Below are 15064 nucleotides of genomic sequence, written 5' to 3'. Positions count from 1 at the left end.
CCATATAGGCTTCTTTTGAGGTGACACACCTTATCTTCATCACCCAGAGCTATGAAACCCTCTGGTTGAAGCATGTAAATTTTCTCCTCAAGCCCTCCATGTAAAAAAGTTGTTTTTACATCCATTTGATGTAGTTCCCAATCGAATTGTGCTGTGAGAGCCATCAGAATTCTGATAGAAGCATGCTTTACCACCGGAGAGAACACTTCATTAAAGTCTATGCCTTCCTTTTGTGAGTACCCTTTGGCTACAAGCCTTGCTTTGTATCTAAGCTTCTCAGTTCCAGTAACCTCCACCTTCCTCTTAAAAATCCATTTACATCCAATGGGCTTTTGCAGATCAGATCTCTTAACCAGGATCCATGTTCCATTCTTCAACAAGGATTTTATTTCATCAATCATGGCCTTCTTCCATGCTTCCTTCTCCTTGCTCTTGATGGCTTCTGCATAGGTCAGTGGTTCTGAATACTCTATCTCCTCAGCAATACACAGAGCATAGAATATCATATCAGCTTGGCTGTATCTTGTAGGTAGCTTCTGTACTCTTCTAGGCCTATCTTTTGCAAGCAAATAGTTATCAAGATTCTGAGCTTGTGGAGCTGGCTCTTCATTATTTTCTGGAATATGGCCCTCATTTGCTTTTGGAGTTGGCTCTTCTTCTTCCCTTTGGAACTGATCATCATCACTTCCATGATTCTGGATTCTGCCCAGCTCCACCTCAGTTGAAGTACCACCCTGATCAGAGATGGTTGTTGTGGGCTGCTTGACCTCAGAGAATGGCATCTTGCCTTCATCAAACTTGACATCTCTGCTTATTACCAATTTGTGATTCCCGGGCTCAATGGACCAGAGCCTATAGCCCTTCACACCAGGCTGATACCCCAACATAATGCACCTCAAGGCCCTAGCCTCAAGCTTGCTTTGCTTTATGTGTGCATATGCAGCACACCCAAAACTCCTGAGTTGGCAGTAGCTGCTGTCTCTGCCATGCCATCTGTAATCCGGGGTATCAAAATCAATAGCTGAGCTGGGGCATTTGTTGATCAAGACTGCTGCTGTTGTTACTGCCTCTGCCCAGAATTTTTTAGGAACACCCGAGCCAAGTATCATACACCTAACTCTCTCCAACAATGTTCTATTCATCATCTCAGCAGTGCCATTTTTTTTAGGATTGTTAGGCACTGTTTTGTGCCTTCTAATGCCCTTTTGAGCACAATAACTTTGAAACTCATTTGAAAGAAACTCTAGTCTATTATCAGTTCTCAAACACTTGAGATATCTCCCATTTTCTAATTCCACTTCAGAGCACCATTCTTTGAATTTTAGAAAAGCCTGAGATTTTTCTTTCAAGATGTATATCCAAACTCTTCTTGAATAATCATCTATGATGGACATAAAATACCTTCCTCCACCCTCATAAACAGTTGGTGAAGTCCCCCACAAATCTGAATGTGCATAAACAAGTGGAGAGGTAGAAGTATGAATACATTTCTGATATGGGAGCTTCTTGCTTTTTCCTAATGCACAATTCTCACAGCTTGTCAGATTCTGTTGAGCTCCAGATTTTATCAAGCCCCTTTTGATCAGTTCTTTGAGGCCCTTTTCTGAGACATGCCCGAGCTTCTTGTGCCATAAATCCATGTCACAGCTGGTAGTAGCATTTACATGTGGACTGACTTCAGTTTCCCCAAGCAGATAATAGAGAGTGTTAATTCTAGTTGCCTTCAACAATTCCTTATCTCCTTTAGATACTATCATTTGCCCTCCTTTAGACATGAACACACACCCCTTTTCCTCAAGAACACCAAGTGACACTAAATTTCTTTTAACCTCAGGTATATACCTTACTTGAGTTAGAATCAGAGAGGATCCATCTTCATTTCTGATCTTGATGTCTCCTATTCCTTTTACTTGACAGATCTGGTTGTTTCTTAGTAGAACGGTGCCATCACTCTTGGTTAGATTCAAGAACCACGACTTGTGAGGACTCATATGAAAGCTGCATCCCGAGTCCATAATCCAAGAGTTGCCAATATCTTGCTCAACTACATTCATTATCTGAGGTATCTCCAGATCCTCTGCTATATCAGCCTCATTTGCACCATTCTGTTCCTCAGCAACTTTCTTCTTCCAAGAGTAACAATTTTTCTTTACGTGCCCCTGCTTTTTGCAGTAGAAACATTCCCTAGTCTCCTTTTTCTAAGGATCTTTATCCCTTTGATACTTGGCCTTTGCATTCTTGTTTTTCTGCAGTGGTTTCTTGCCTTTGAATCTGACATTCAAGGCTTCTCCAGATTGATCAGCGGTGGATTTGCTGGTGGATTTCTGCAACTACTTAGCACTCAAAACGGATTGAACTTCCTCAAGAGTAATCGTTTTCTCTCGGCCATACAACATCGCATCCTTCAAATGATCAAAAGATTTGGGCAAGGCATTAAGAAGGAGAATAGCTTTATCTTCATCAACTAAACTCACATCTATGTTTTCAAGGTCATCAACAGCTTTGTTGAATTCCTCTAGCTGCTCCTCTACGCCCCTCTCTTCATGAAATAGATAGGAGTATAGTTTCTGCTTCATGAACAACCTATTTGCCAAAGATTTCGTCATGTACAAGTTCTCCAATTTAGACCACACGTCAGCGGCAGTCTTTTCCTTGGCCACCTCGCGCAAGACCTTATCCCCCAAACAGAGAATGATTGCGCTATGCGCGCGATCAAGCATCTATTGCCTTTTGATCGCAGCTTTCGGATCCTCTTCCACCACTGTATCATCTTTCGCGATAGGCTTCAACGCCTCCGCCAAACCCTGCTGCACAAGGACCGCCTTCATCTTGATGCTCCATAACCCGAAGTCGTTGCGCCCGGTGAATTTTTCGGTTTCCAATTTCGTCGTCGCCATCGCTCCGCTTCCCACAGACGGCTCAAGTTGTAAGGTTTGAAGCTCCACAAACACAACAAGAAAGCGATGAACTAAAACACACCAAGGGTTTACGTGGTTCGATCGGAATGATCTACGTCCACGGACAACAAAATGGAACTTTATTCACTTCACTCTCAAGATTATAATCTCTCGATCTATCTACAATCTCTCGATGAATCAATGAGCAAAACCGCAAGAAGCTATTAAGTGTTTACAACAAGAACGAGAGAATTATGATTGAGCTAACTACTTGTGTGTGTGGGCGTCGATGTGAATGGTTCGAACAGAAACAGAGAGAGGTTGGATCTTCTCGCAACAAACTCGTGTTGTTACTCCCGATCCTCACTTCAAACGGCTACTTCCGAGCTGACGTGGATAACCGATTTCCAACGACTATAACCACCTTTTGAGTTGAGCTTCACCCACATGGAATCACAACTCCACATCTTCTCGTATTCTCTTATCCTATCACATTCACACACTACAATAATAAACAAAAATTTCACATGGCATCATGTGTTAAATCATTAGTCCAAGTCAACCAAACGTAGTTATATTTGTACGGGGATTAGAGGTACGGTGGCGGTGCGGCCAACAATGTCACACGTTCAATTTTATTTAATTAAATCTTGTAATCATATCATTGAAAATATTACCTTCATTTTAGTGACGACATTTATGGCAGGGAAGTCAACAACGCATCTCACTCTCTTCTTTTTAATAATTAATTAATATGAGACTTATCCCAACTCTACATTTGTTTTATTTATTTTTAGAAAGATGATTATTTTGTCAATAAAGATAAATATTGATAAATTGTAGTATCGGGTGTGATTTTATGTTTTGCCATTTTAATGTCATCATGTTGACATTTTTAATACACTGTGTTGATGCGTTAACAGAGTTAGCAACATAAAAAGTTAGCAATATAGAAAATTAATTGAATTGAATTATGGAGTATTTTTTTATTTACAACGTTATTCTATAGCAATAAAGAAATAATAATAAATGGTGTATTTTGAAGAGCTTAAAATCTTCGCCAAAAAAAAAATCTCGCTCAATCGCCAACTGAGCAAACTTAAATTTTACAATGAGACATTACAGAACTCTCTTTAGAACATGCATGAGATGTAGTGTTTTAAATTTTTAATTATATAATATCATATACATATTCCAATGTATACCATACACAATATAATTAAAAGAAAATATCTCTCTAATAAATAGAGGAAAAATCCACAGAAAATACACGTCTAGAAGTGTACATATGAGTCAAGGTCTCATTGAAATCTCACTAAAATGAAATTTCCATTCGGTAGAAAGGAAGATACAATGAAAGTGGAACAGCGGAAAATTCAATTGAGCAAAAAGCAAAAATAAATCGAACTAGAAATTTTTGGGTTTTATTTTACCGCGCTACAAAGTTTCAATTTTTTCACAAATAAGATTGGCTTATAAGCGGAATATTGATGAACTGTAAAAAAGTACTCCTATCTTGCTGTAAAGATTGTTTTAAAAGAATATTATGATAATTAACATAAAATCTCATCAGATTTTCAATTTATATCAACTGCCATACTCACAACTTGAGCTTGCAATTTTAATTGAATTAAAAGAAAAAACTGAAAAGAAAGTAAAGACGATAATATTTCAAGATTTTAATATTTTAGTTGACGTCTCATTCACAAGCTTGGAATACTCCAATTTTTCTCAACGTTAACGTGTCAATCAATCAATGGCCGAAGTTGTTGACCTCTCAAATTCAAACCTTTTATTCTCTCTCATTTGGGCTATACAATTGTTTCCCAGTAATCTCCAATTGTCCATATATCTTTTGTCTTTTCTGTCCATTATTCGACATTTGATATATCGACAAAAAGGAAATAGTTAAATGAATTTGATTGATCAAAAATCTTTAATTAATTTTATCCTTTGCCTAATACACACGGCAACTAATACTACATTAGTGTGAACTTATCTTTTAACATGGATTTTTTAGATCAATTTTCACCAATCTCTTTTTCCCAAAAAATTTAATAAAATCATTTGTAACACAGTGATTATAATTAAAGAATGTAAAATTTGTCCTAAAACTTTTCCCACAATATTACATAACAATATTAACAAGCTAATTCCACAAAAAAATGAGAAAAACTAGACAGAGATAAAAATGTGGTAGTTATTTTATCTTTTAATACAAAAAAGTGGCTCAATAAACTGTTTGATCACTGTGTAGTCTTGTCATTTGTATTCACATCGGCATTATTACCGGCACCGTCGCTATTGGGCTGAGCTCCGCCGAGGATGGACGAGATGGCCGCGGCTATGGCCGCCGTGAACGTTGGATCGGACGTGATAGCAGCCGTGGCCGCGCTAAGCCGGTCCGCGTAAGACGGCCCACTCTTGTCAGGAGACATTTGAAGGCCCGAAAATTGGGACTGATTTTGGATTACTTGGCCGAAAACCTGATGAAACGGCGGCGGCGTAGGCGGAGCGAAGGGCAGCTGGAAGTGTGGGCCGGGCCGTTGTTCGGTCAGGTCGAGTGTGATGGTGGGGAAAGGAGCGGAGGCGGAGATTGCGGCCATGTTTGGAGAGCATGGGAGCATCGTTCTTGTTAGGAAGCCGGGATTCATTAGGCCGCCGTCCGCGCTCGGCATAGATCCCGAGAGCAGCATGCTCGCGGCCGCGGATGTGGTCGAGGCCATTGACATGGCCGCGGGCGGGAGCGGGTGGCTGTGGGTTCCCTCGTAGGTCGTGATCAAGATGGTTCGATCCTCCGCACATCTTTGGACCTGTGATTTACTTTTGAGTGAGTATTCACATTGATAGATTATATTTCTTATTATTTGAATTAATTTTATTGAATTCATACTATGAAAAGTGTGTGAAGAAATGTGACACTAGTTAATGCAATTAGACATACTTGTTTTCGAACGGGACAACCGACAGCCATCGTGCAACGATAATAAGCTCGTGGACACGGATTGCCTTTCGCCATCTTTTGCCCGTATTTTCTCCATTGGCATCCATCTGAAATCTACATAAATTGCGAAAACGAGTTATTTTATAAAATAAAACTACACAATGAAATAATTTTAACTTCTGATTTTACTAAACAAATGAAATTGAACATTTTTTAATTTATAAGCCATTAATACCAATCTCTAAAAGCATTAATTTAATTGGTACAAGGGATTGTTTTAGTAATTAACGGAAGTGAATAGTACCATGGGCGCCTCGGATCGAGCTCGGACGGAGACACGGGCTTTGCGCATAGTGGAGTCGGGCAGCGGATCGGCCGGCTTAGGCGACTTGTTCGGGGCCGAGCCTTCTGATCCGTTGCGCTCGACCCTTTTATCCCCCGATAGCGTTCTCTCTTCGGAAGATGACCCCGATTGTTCATCATTCATTTCCTTGTTCAACTCCAAGAATTGTCTCGGAACCAATACTACTCCCTTTTCTTCGGATTTTCTTTCAACAATCTACCAAAATACAAGTCTTGTTTCACTTATTCTCCGATTATATATATATATACAATATTATTTAAACTATATATTACCTGGTGGTGCTGTGTAGCATTTTGTTGGTGTTGCATCAAGGTGTGGAGGTGCATCTGCAGATTAGTGCAATCATTGCTTATGTGAGTTACCATCCCTTTCAATCTCTGATTTTCAGCTTTCATTCTCTCGATTTCAACCTGAATTTGTCCCAACTATATATGTGTAAATCATGAGAATTTTTTGTAATAGTAATTAATATCTCGAGCAATAATAACCTCAATTTTGGATCGGCGATCTTCGGCATCCACAGTGGATCGGTCTCTAGGAGTCAAACCAATCTATACCAAAAATAAAAAATAAAAATAAGAAAAATGGAATTTCATTTCATACATAGCATAGCATAGTACTATATTACTAGTATTAGACTCACATTTACGTCCAAATCTGTGATCTCTTTCTTGACGTCTTCTTTCTTCTCGGAGAAGAAATCCACTTCACCTAAAACCTCTCCTCCACCGCTCGAGTCCATGGGAAACATCGTGCTGATCCGGTTATTATATCCACCAAAGAATCCAACTCGAAGGTCGATACCCCATCCCTTTTCCATAATATAAAAAATGAAGAGATGATCAAACTCTCTTTCTCTCTCACTCTCTCATAAGGGTATGTATGTGGAGAAATGATTGAAAACTCTTCCACAAGGAAACGGAGAAGGTGTGTATATATAATAAAGGGTTGAAATTATTGAAAAGATTTGTGGCGTGCGAATCAAAAACAGGTAGAGATGAAAATTGATTTAAAATTTTCTAGGAAGGGGTGTGGAATAGGGAGAAAAACATGTTTAAATGGAAAAGCAAAGGGGAGAGGGTAATGTTGCGTCAGCCCGCTTCGTGGACTTGGGGATTATGTTTATCGTCAAGACTGGGTTTGACGGAAGAAGAGAGAGAGGTGAAACTGTGAAAGAGAGAGTACGTAAGGCAGGCCACCGCCCCGAGGTTTGCGGCGCCTTACAAGTGATCAACCACCGGCAAAGTCAATGACTTTGACGCACAATCTACCCTGCTGACTGACCTGCCACCTGGATCTTTAGTATTGCAAGCAGATTTTTTTTTCGATTTTTTAAAAAAAATTTCAGATTATTTTAAAACATAAAATCAAGAATGGTCTTAAAATCGATGTCCACTCGCCAGTAATAGACGAGCCCTCCGCGGAGAGCAGCCCTTCAGAACGAGCCACTCGCAATGGTGTCTCACCGGGACGAGCCATCTCGCCACGGAAAACACCATTGCGGATGCGGTAAGATAGCAATTTATATACTTATTTTTAGTGAATGCTTTGAAATAAAAATTACAGGTAAAATAGTTAATAAGGAGTTTATACAACTCCCACGCAATTATAACTTCTCCCAGTTTTCTTACTCGTGTTATATATTTTCTTTCAATTTTAAAAATTGGTTAAACTGATTTAGGTCACAATTAAAAGTCTCATTTGATACGAATGTTGAGAAATTCTTTGACTTTGTTAATGAAAATGGTAGAAAAAATTAGTGGAATATACGTATTTATATATTGATTTCATAATAAAATGAGGGTGAAGTTTGTAAATAGAATATAAAGTCCACTTACCAAAAATAGTAAAAGTGAAATATGACTTCTTACATGGACCGAACGAAAATGACAAAATGGAACTTCTATTGAGAATCAAAAGGAGTAAATCTAAATTTTAGTTAACTTCCCAAAAATATATATCGGTACTTAGAAATGTCACGATTAATTGGGGAAGCCCATCGAATTTCAGGTCAACCATGCTTTGGTTGCTATCTAATTGAGTTGTATTTTTATCGGGTTATAAACATTCATCCCTAATCGTAAATGTTTGAGTTTCAGGCTAGCCCATCGAGCTAATCGGGCTGCTATCGATAAATTTTACATGTGTCTAATTCAATACATAATGATAAAAGTTTATTGTATTTATAGGATATAAATTATTAAAGATATATGAATGATTAAATACTAATTTAAGATTTATATAAATAAGTATAAATATAAACATATTCGAGAAATTTTAAAGCATGTTCTAGAATTTTAAATATTATAGTAATTTTTATAGTTAATTTAAATAATCAAATTTATTTTTTCATTATTTATTATTAAAATCTAACTTACATGTATATTAAATATAAAATGAAATATTACTTTTTATAGTCATTAATATTATAAAATCACCAATAAGTGTCTAATTAGATGTTAAAAGACCGAATAATAGACAATAGTTGCACATAGGTTCAACCCACCAGACCAGCCTACAGATCAAGCCTATATGGATTGTTGGCAAACCAGGCGCGTGCTAATTGTGATAGAAATTTGCGACCCTGGACCTCTAAATTTAGAGGACCATTCACCCCAACCCACGAATTGCGGGTCGCTCAGGAATTCCTATCGATATTACTGCATAAAAGGATTATTTACAAGAAAAAATTTGTTACTATTAATCTTGTGTATTTTAACTAATAAAATAATATTTTCCTTAAAACTTGTGCTAAAAAAGTAATGTCTCACTTAGTAAGCGAGGAAACGAACATATAAAAATACTTTCACCAATCTAGCACTAGAATGAACTCCTTACAAATGGAATTTTATTCCTTTTCTTTTCCTGAAACGGTATATATATATACTGGAAATTGACAGCATAAAGCGACGAAGTCAACAAAGCGGCTACAAAGTCAAATCGAAGTAAACAAACAAAAAAACCGGTTTTGGGGACAAAAGGAAGTTGACTGAGATTTTGTCTGACCAAAAACCAACTCCCACGTGGCTTACTTCTGCGTGTAGAAAAATGGAGAAGATTAGGTGTGATTTGGAATACAACTGTTAAACATAAATCATCTCAAATTCAAGTGGGGAAACGAATTAGAGAGATTAAAGCAAAGCTGTAAGCTCTGCTCTATACATGTGCCAAAAAAAAAAAAATTCTAGGTGATTAATGTACTTTTGAAAATTAGTGTAGAAAGATATGTTGATATATGTCAATCCATCTTTTATTAAGATTGATTAAAATTTTACAATAATCTTTAATTTCCTTGAAAATTTTGAACTTATTTATTCACATTTCATTAAATATTTCAAATGGTAGGATTGAAGGAATCATAGTAACTGGGATATAAATACTATTAATTACGGTTTTTCTTAATAATGAAAGTAGATGCTATTGAAATGGTGAATTTTCCATCTCCACAAAATCCAACAAAAAAACTGACAATATAATATAATTCCACTCCTCCGTCCCATTTAAGAAGTCCACCTTTCTTTTGAATTATAAAATTAGTGGAGTACATTTGTGGTCTCAGATTTTTTTCGTCCTTTTATCAGAAATGTGAAGTACTATTTATCCACTCAACTATTTATTGCAATTTTTTCAAAACGAGTGAAAAAAGAAGTCAATCAAATATCTTCGGACGGAGCGAATACTATATATATGGGAAATGATTATTACGTCGATACCCTGTGTAATTAATATTATCATGAATTAAGTAGAAATGAAATAATATAATGGTTGCACCATTTTTTATTCTTTTATAGAAAAAAATAATTCTCCAGCAAAAACATGTGAAAATAATAGAGAATAAATAAAATTTATACTTATATTTATATTTCAAATAAAATGTAAATATATATAAGGATGTATTCAGATTAATGTGTAAAAAACTGTTAAAAAGGAAAACTAATTTCATCCATTGATTGTGTGTGATCTGATGGTTGATATGGAAGCCACTTGAAATTTAAAAATTAATAAAATAATTGAAAAGGGTAAAAATGGTAAAGCACAATTGTGCATGACTTCGCTACATGATGTAGTTATATTTGTACATCATGTTCTATTAGTACATGATGTTAATGTATGAAAATGATATTTTAATGTACGAGTCTCACACATTAATGTACGTAGGTGACTAAATAATGTACACATTATCATGGATATATCGTACACATTATTATCCGACTCATGCTTTAGTGAATTTGTAGATGCTAATAGTATAGCTTCCATCCACAAAAGCATGAGTCGTTCAGTAATGTACGAAATACCCATGATAATGTACATTACCGTACATTATCATGGGTATATCGTACATTATTATCCGACTCATGCTTTTGTGAATTTGTAGATGCTATATAGTATAGCTTCCATCCACAAAAGCATGAGTCGTTTCAGTAATGTACGATATACCGATGATAATGTTCATTACCGTACATTATCATGGATATATCGTACATTATTATCCGGCTCATGCTTTTGTGGATGGAAACTATACTATATAGCATCCACAAATTCATGAGTCGGAAGGTAATGTACGATATACCCATGATAATGTGTACATTATCATGGGTATATCATACATCACTTATCCAGTAATGTAGTATCGTATTAATTCCCTTAGGGCCGAAAGTTAACATCATTCACCAAGGGTTTAGTAGTCCATGGGGCTAGGGTGTAGTACCATCATATTAACATAACGTTCACAAACCGGAGGTAGTTAGATCCTGTCCCCTAGGTATCCACAAGATTACCCTAGTGAACGTTGTGTTACTAAGTCGGTACTACATCCTAGCCTCATGGATTGCTAAACTCTTGGGGAATGAATATAACTTTCACCCCTCATTCAATAAATTATAATCTACATTACGTAGAAGGTACACATATACATCAAAACACATTAATGTTACATTAATAACATATCAATATATACATTAAGTTAATGTACTAATCCATATAAATGATGTAACAGTAATATACTCAAATTGCCCTTTAATGTACGAAAATGGTATAATAATGTATGACAGTGCTTTTAATCATAGCCATTAGATTAATAAATCCAAGGAATTATATTAGTCCTATGTTTTATACTAGGAAGTGATAAGGAGGGTAATGCACCCATATATATATATATTGATCCCTATATATATATTGATGATTCTTTCATATACAGGAGAACGAAAAAAAGGATGAAGTGAATAAACTTTGCCTTATTAAGGAATAATTGAATCAATGAAATTCTAGCTGGCAGTTTTCTACTATACCTACCCACATTAATTAAGTATATGGGTCGTATGAAAAAAATCTTGAGGAATATTTCTCTGATCTTTCATTATTTATAACTTTATACCGACGCTTCTTTGCTCTCTGACGTTTTATAAAAAGAATTAGTTGAATATTTATTTATTTTAAGTTATGAAAGTTGACAAAGAGTTAGTAGCAACTTAGACAGTTATATGACATCTACAAACTAAAGAAAGACAATTATGAATTCAACCTTAGTTCAAAATATTTCTAAATATTATTATAAATTTGGATGCGTGTGACCCGTCGAAATTTGACACAAATTACTTTGCATCTTGATTTTAAATAACGATATTTATATAAACTATTTCTTAATATCTTAACATTGTTGTTATGATTATATATAGCATATGAAATAACGCTATTTATATAAATGATTTCTTTAATTAATTTAATTTGACCACAATAAATTGATGGTATATAAAGTTCAAAGTTCAAACTATATTAATCTCAATTTTTTTTGCCAATTAACTTTAAGTTTTTGGTATGGGTGATAGAAATACAATTCTATATAAGTTTTCGTTTGAATTGATGAAATTATTTCATAAAAGATAGAATATGGAATATGTTAGACTTTGTAAACAATATTCTTTTTCTTTCTTCTACCCATCCGAAAATGAGTCAAAAGTACCTCTTCAATTTTAGTTATGCAACAATCCGGAGTTGAAGAGGGCATGGCAACATATACATTTTGTTTTACATGAGATGATGTCATTTTAACTATTGATCCAAATGAGAGAAGGTGAAGAGAGCAGCCACTTTCATTTTTGGATGATGCAAATTAAGGAGCTGCTCGACTTGTAACATCTTATAACATCTTGCTGAGCTTAGTAGAAAACAACTAAAGCGTTAATTGACTCTCACTAGAAATTAAGACAGTTAGAAAACACAATGTACGGTAATTATCATCACATATAATTTGTGAATTGGTAATGAAATAAAGCTCACACCGGAATTGGTCCATCACCAAGTATAACCTTGGCTCCATATTTCATTGCTTCCAGCATTTCTTAGCGGCATGATTTTAAGAAATGTTAAGAAAAGTGGGTGGAAAAAAGTTTGTGGAATATGAGTTCCACTTGTATATATTACTCCCTCCGTTCTATAGTAATGAAGTCATTTTGCCATTTTAGTACGTTCAATAGTAATAGAGTCATTTCCATTCATAGTAAAAAAGTCAACACATTTCTCCACACTTACTTTACTCTCTCTTATTTTATTCTCTTTTCATCTCTACCTTTTTCATTTTCCACTTTATTCTCCCTTTACTTAACTCACATAACACAATTTTCTTAATCTCCGTGCCGAAAAGAAACGCCTTCATTACTATGGAACGAAGGGAGTAGTTTGTATATATTAGTTTTAAATGAAATGTGAGTAGAGTGAGTTAGTGGAAGGTGGGACCCTATTACCATTTATGGTAAAAGTGAACCGAGATTCCTATTCGCGGATGGACTAAAATGGAAAAACGAGACTCCTATTCGCGGACGGGGGAGTAAAACTCTCCACCGGATATACCATCCAATGATTCATCTTGAATCTAGGAAAATTAAGGGACGTGCCAAAAATTAAAGTTGCTTCTCTATAAGTACTAAATTAGTTAACATTAATATTGAACCATATATACCAGCTTGCAAATGTACCACTCTTAAAGAATAAACAAAGCTGTCATATTGTTCCTCCATATATCGACCATTTCTCGAATGGTCAGGACCTGCAACAAAAAATTAGAAGCATCTTTCGTGGAGTGACTATATATATAACTCTTCACAGACTGAATCTAACGTGGAGTGACTATATACATAACTCTTCACAGACAGAATCTAAAGACAAAGACAAATACAAATACAATACCTTCCTAATTTGACCCATCATAATAGAATTGCGAGCAGAGCACAACTCCAAGAAAACAACCTACACTAGATGCATAATCATAATCATAACAACATAGCTATATTACAATTATATATATATATATATGGTTGTGATCAATTGAGATTTTTTTGCTTAATTGAGAATTGAGATGCATTATCAGCCACTCATTTTTATTAAATGAGTGGTCCAGAATTTGGCATATGAAAAATATTTTTATATTAATTAATTATGAAATTTCATGGTACATTTTATTCAATAAATATTTTTTTTAATTTTAATTTTTTTTAAAAAAAATTAAATTTTTAAAATTTTTTTTTGTCATCTACAATACAATTCATGTCAACTACACATATAATGTCAACTACATATATAATTCATATCAACTACACACATATAACGTCAATTATGTGTACCATCTATGTCAACTACATATACAATTCATGTCAACTACATACATATAATGTCAGCTACATATACAATTCATGTCAACTATATACATATAATGTCAACTATAAGTTTGTGACGCCCCGGAATTTCATCTTTTCTTTCAAGATAAATCGAATTTATTAGCTTAATTAAATTTCTTTTAGAAGGCGTGTGGACACAGAATTTTTGTTGTAATTCCCGACGTTGGAGTTTGAGAGAAGCAAAGCACAAATAAATCTATTAGAGAATAAAAGTAAAGAATACACTTATATTGGATAAAGACTTTGAGCAAGATGAAAATACAAGCTTGATGAAAAAAAAGAGAGAATAGTACATGATCACATCCATGAGGGGGACAACACTAACGTACACAACAACACACTACTGTAGAAGTGCAAAGACCTAAGGCTAGATGTTATGGGGAAATGGTAATAAGGTCAAAAAGGACCAAGGATTCCCCTTCCTCTATCCTTTCCTCCTTTCTTCTTCCTCGTTTCCACAACCGCAAGGTCTAAGAGTGTCCACAATGGTGGCCCTTGAAGGCCACCAAATGTGGCCCGGCCACCATTCGTGGCTCTCTTGTGGCCTTCACAATGGTAAAGGCCAGGAAATATATAAAAATAATAGGGCCACAAAATGTGGCCCTCTCCAAAAAATAAAATTAATTTGTTTGATTTTGTAATAATATTTTTTAATTTGTGTCTGCGACATCATTTTCATGCCATTGTCGAGCCGAGCACCATATAATTGCCCATCGCGCTTGGAATACACCAAAAGCTCGCTCCACATCCTTCGTAGCACCCTCTTGTTTTTTCGCGAAGTAGGTTTGCTTCGGTCCAACGGGTTGTCGGATCGTCTTCACAAACACGGGCCAGCGAGGGTATATCCCATCGGCCAAATAGTACCCCCTGTTGTACTGAGTGCCGTTGGCCATGAATCTAACTTGCGGACCCTCACCCCGGCTCTCGTCATTGAACATGTGGGACGATCGTAAAACGTTGATGTCGTTGTTCGATCCAGCGACCCCAAAATACGCGTGCCAGATTCGCAAACGGTAATCAGCAATTGCTTCAAGAATCATCGTCGGATGTCGGCCTTTGAAACCAGAAGTGAATTGCCCCTTCCAAGCCACCGGGCAGTTCCTCCACTCCCAGTGCATGCAATCGATGCTCCCCAACATCCCTGGAAAATGATGTACAGTCCCGTGCATATCCATCAGACGTTGGCAAT

At 35.9% G+C, this 15064-nt stretch overlaps 1 protein-coding gene across 1 annotated transcript; it reads right to left on the bottom strand.

The window, feature by feature from the left end:
* Positions 1-4987: 4987 nt before the first annotated feature.
* LOC121786231 (WRKY transcription factor 6-like) lies at positions 4988-7258 on the bottom strand. Its single transcript, XM_042184822.1, has 6 exons — positions 6849-7258; positions 6694-6756; positions 6478-6615; positions 6146-6400; positions 5842-5955; positions 4988-5710 (listed from the first exon to the last, which is right to left on the bottom strand). The coding sequence occupies exons 1-6, from the start codon at positions 7023-7025 to the stop codon at positions 5144-5146; spliced, it is 1314 nt and encodes a 437-aa protein (XP_042040756.1). The 5' UTR covers positions 7026-7258; the 3' UTR covers positions 4988-5143.
* Between the last annotated feature and the right edge of the window lie 7806 nt (positions 7259-15064).

Source organism: Salvia splendens, chromosome 22, assembly GCF_004379255.2.
Source record: "Salvia splendens isolate huo1 chromosome 22, SspV2, whole genome shotgun sequence".
NCBI lineage: Eukaryota > Viridiplantae > Streptophyta > Magnoliopsida > Lamiales > Lamiaceae > Salvia > Salvia splendens.
The sequence above is the reverse complement of the archived record's forward strand: the minus strand, read 5'-3'. Positions and strand labels throughout refer to the sequence as shown.

What these genes read in the sequence shown, in the direction of transcription:
- LOC121786231 (XM_042184822.1), bottom strand. Translation starts at nt 7,025, where the DNA reads ATGGAAAAGGGATGGGGTATCGACCTTCGAGTTGGATTCTTTGGTGGA. An exon ending in ATGCTACACAGCACCACCAG is followed by an intron (nt 6,401 to 6,477) that starts GTAATATATAGT and finishes GTATTTTGGTAG; the next exon opens with ATTGTTGAAAGAAAATCCGA. An exon ending in GTTGTCCCGTTCGAAAACAA is followed by an intron (nt 5,711 to 5,841) that starts GTATGTCTAATT and finishes AGTAAATCACAG; the next exon opens with GTCCAAAGATGTGCGGAGGA.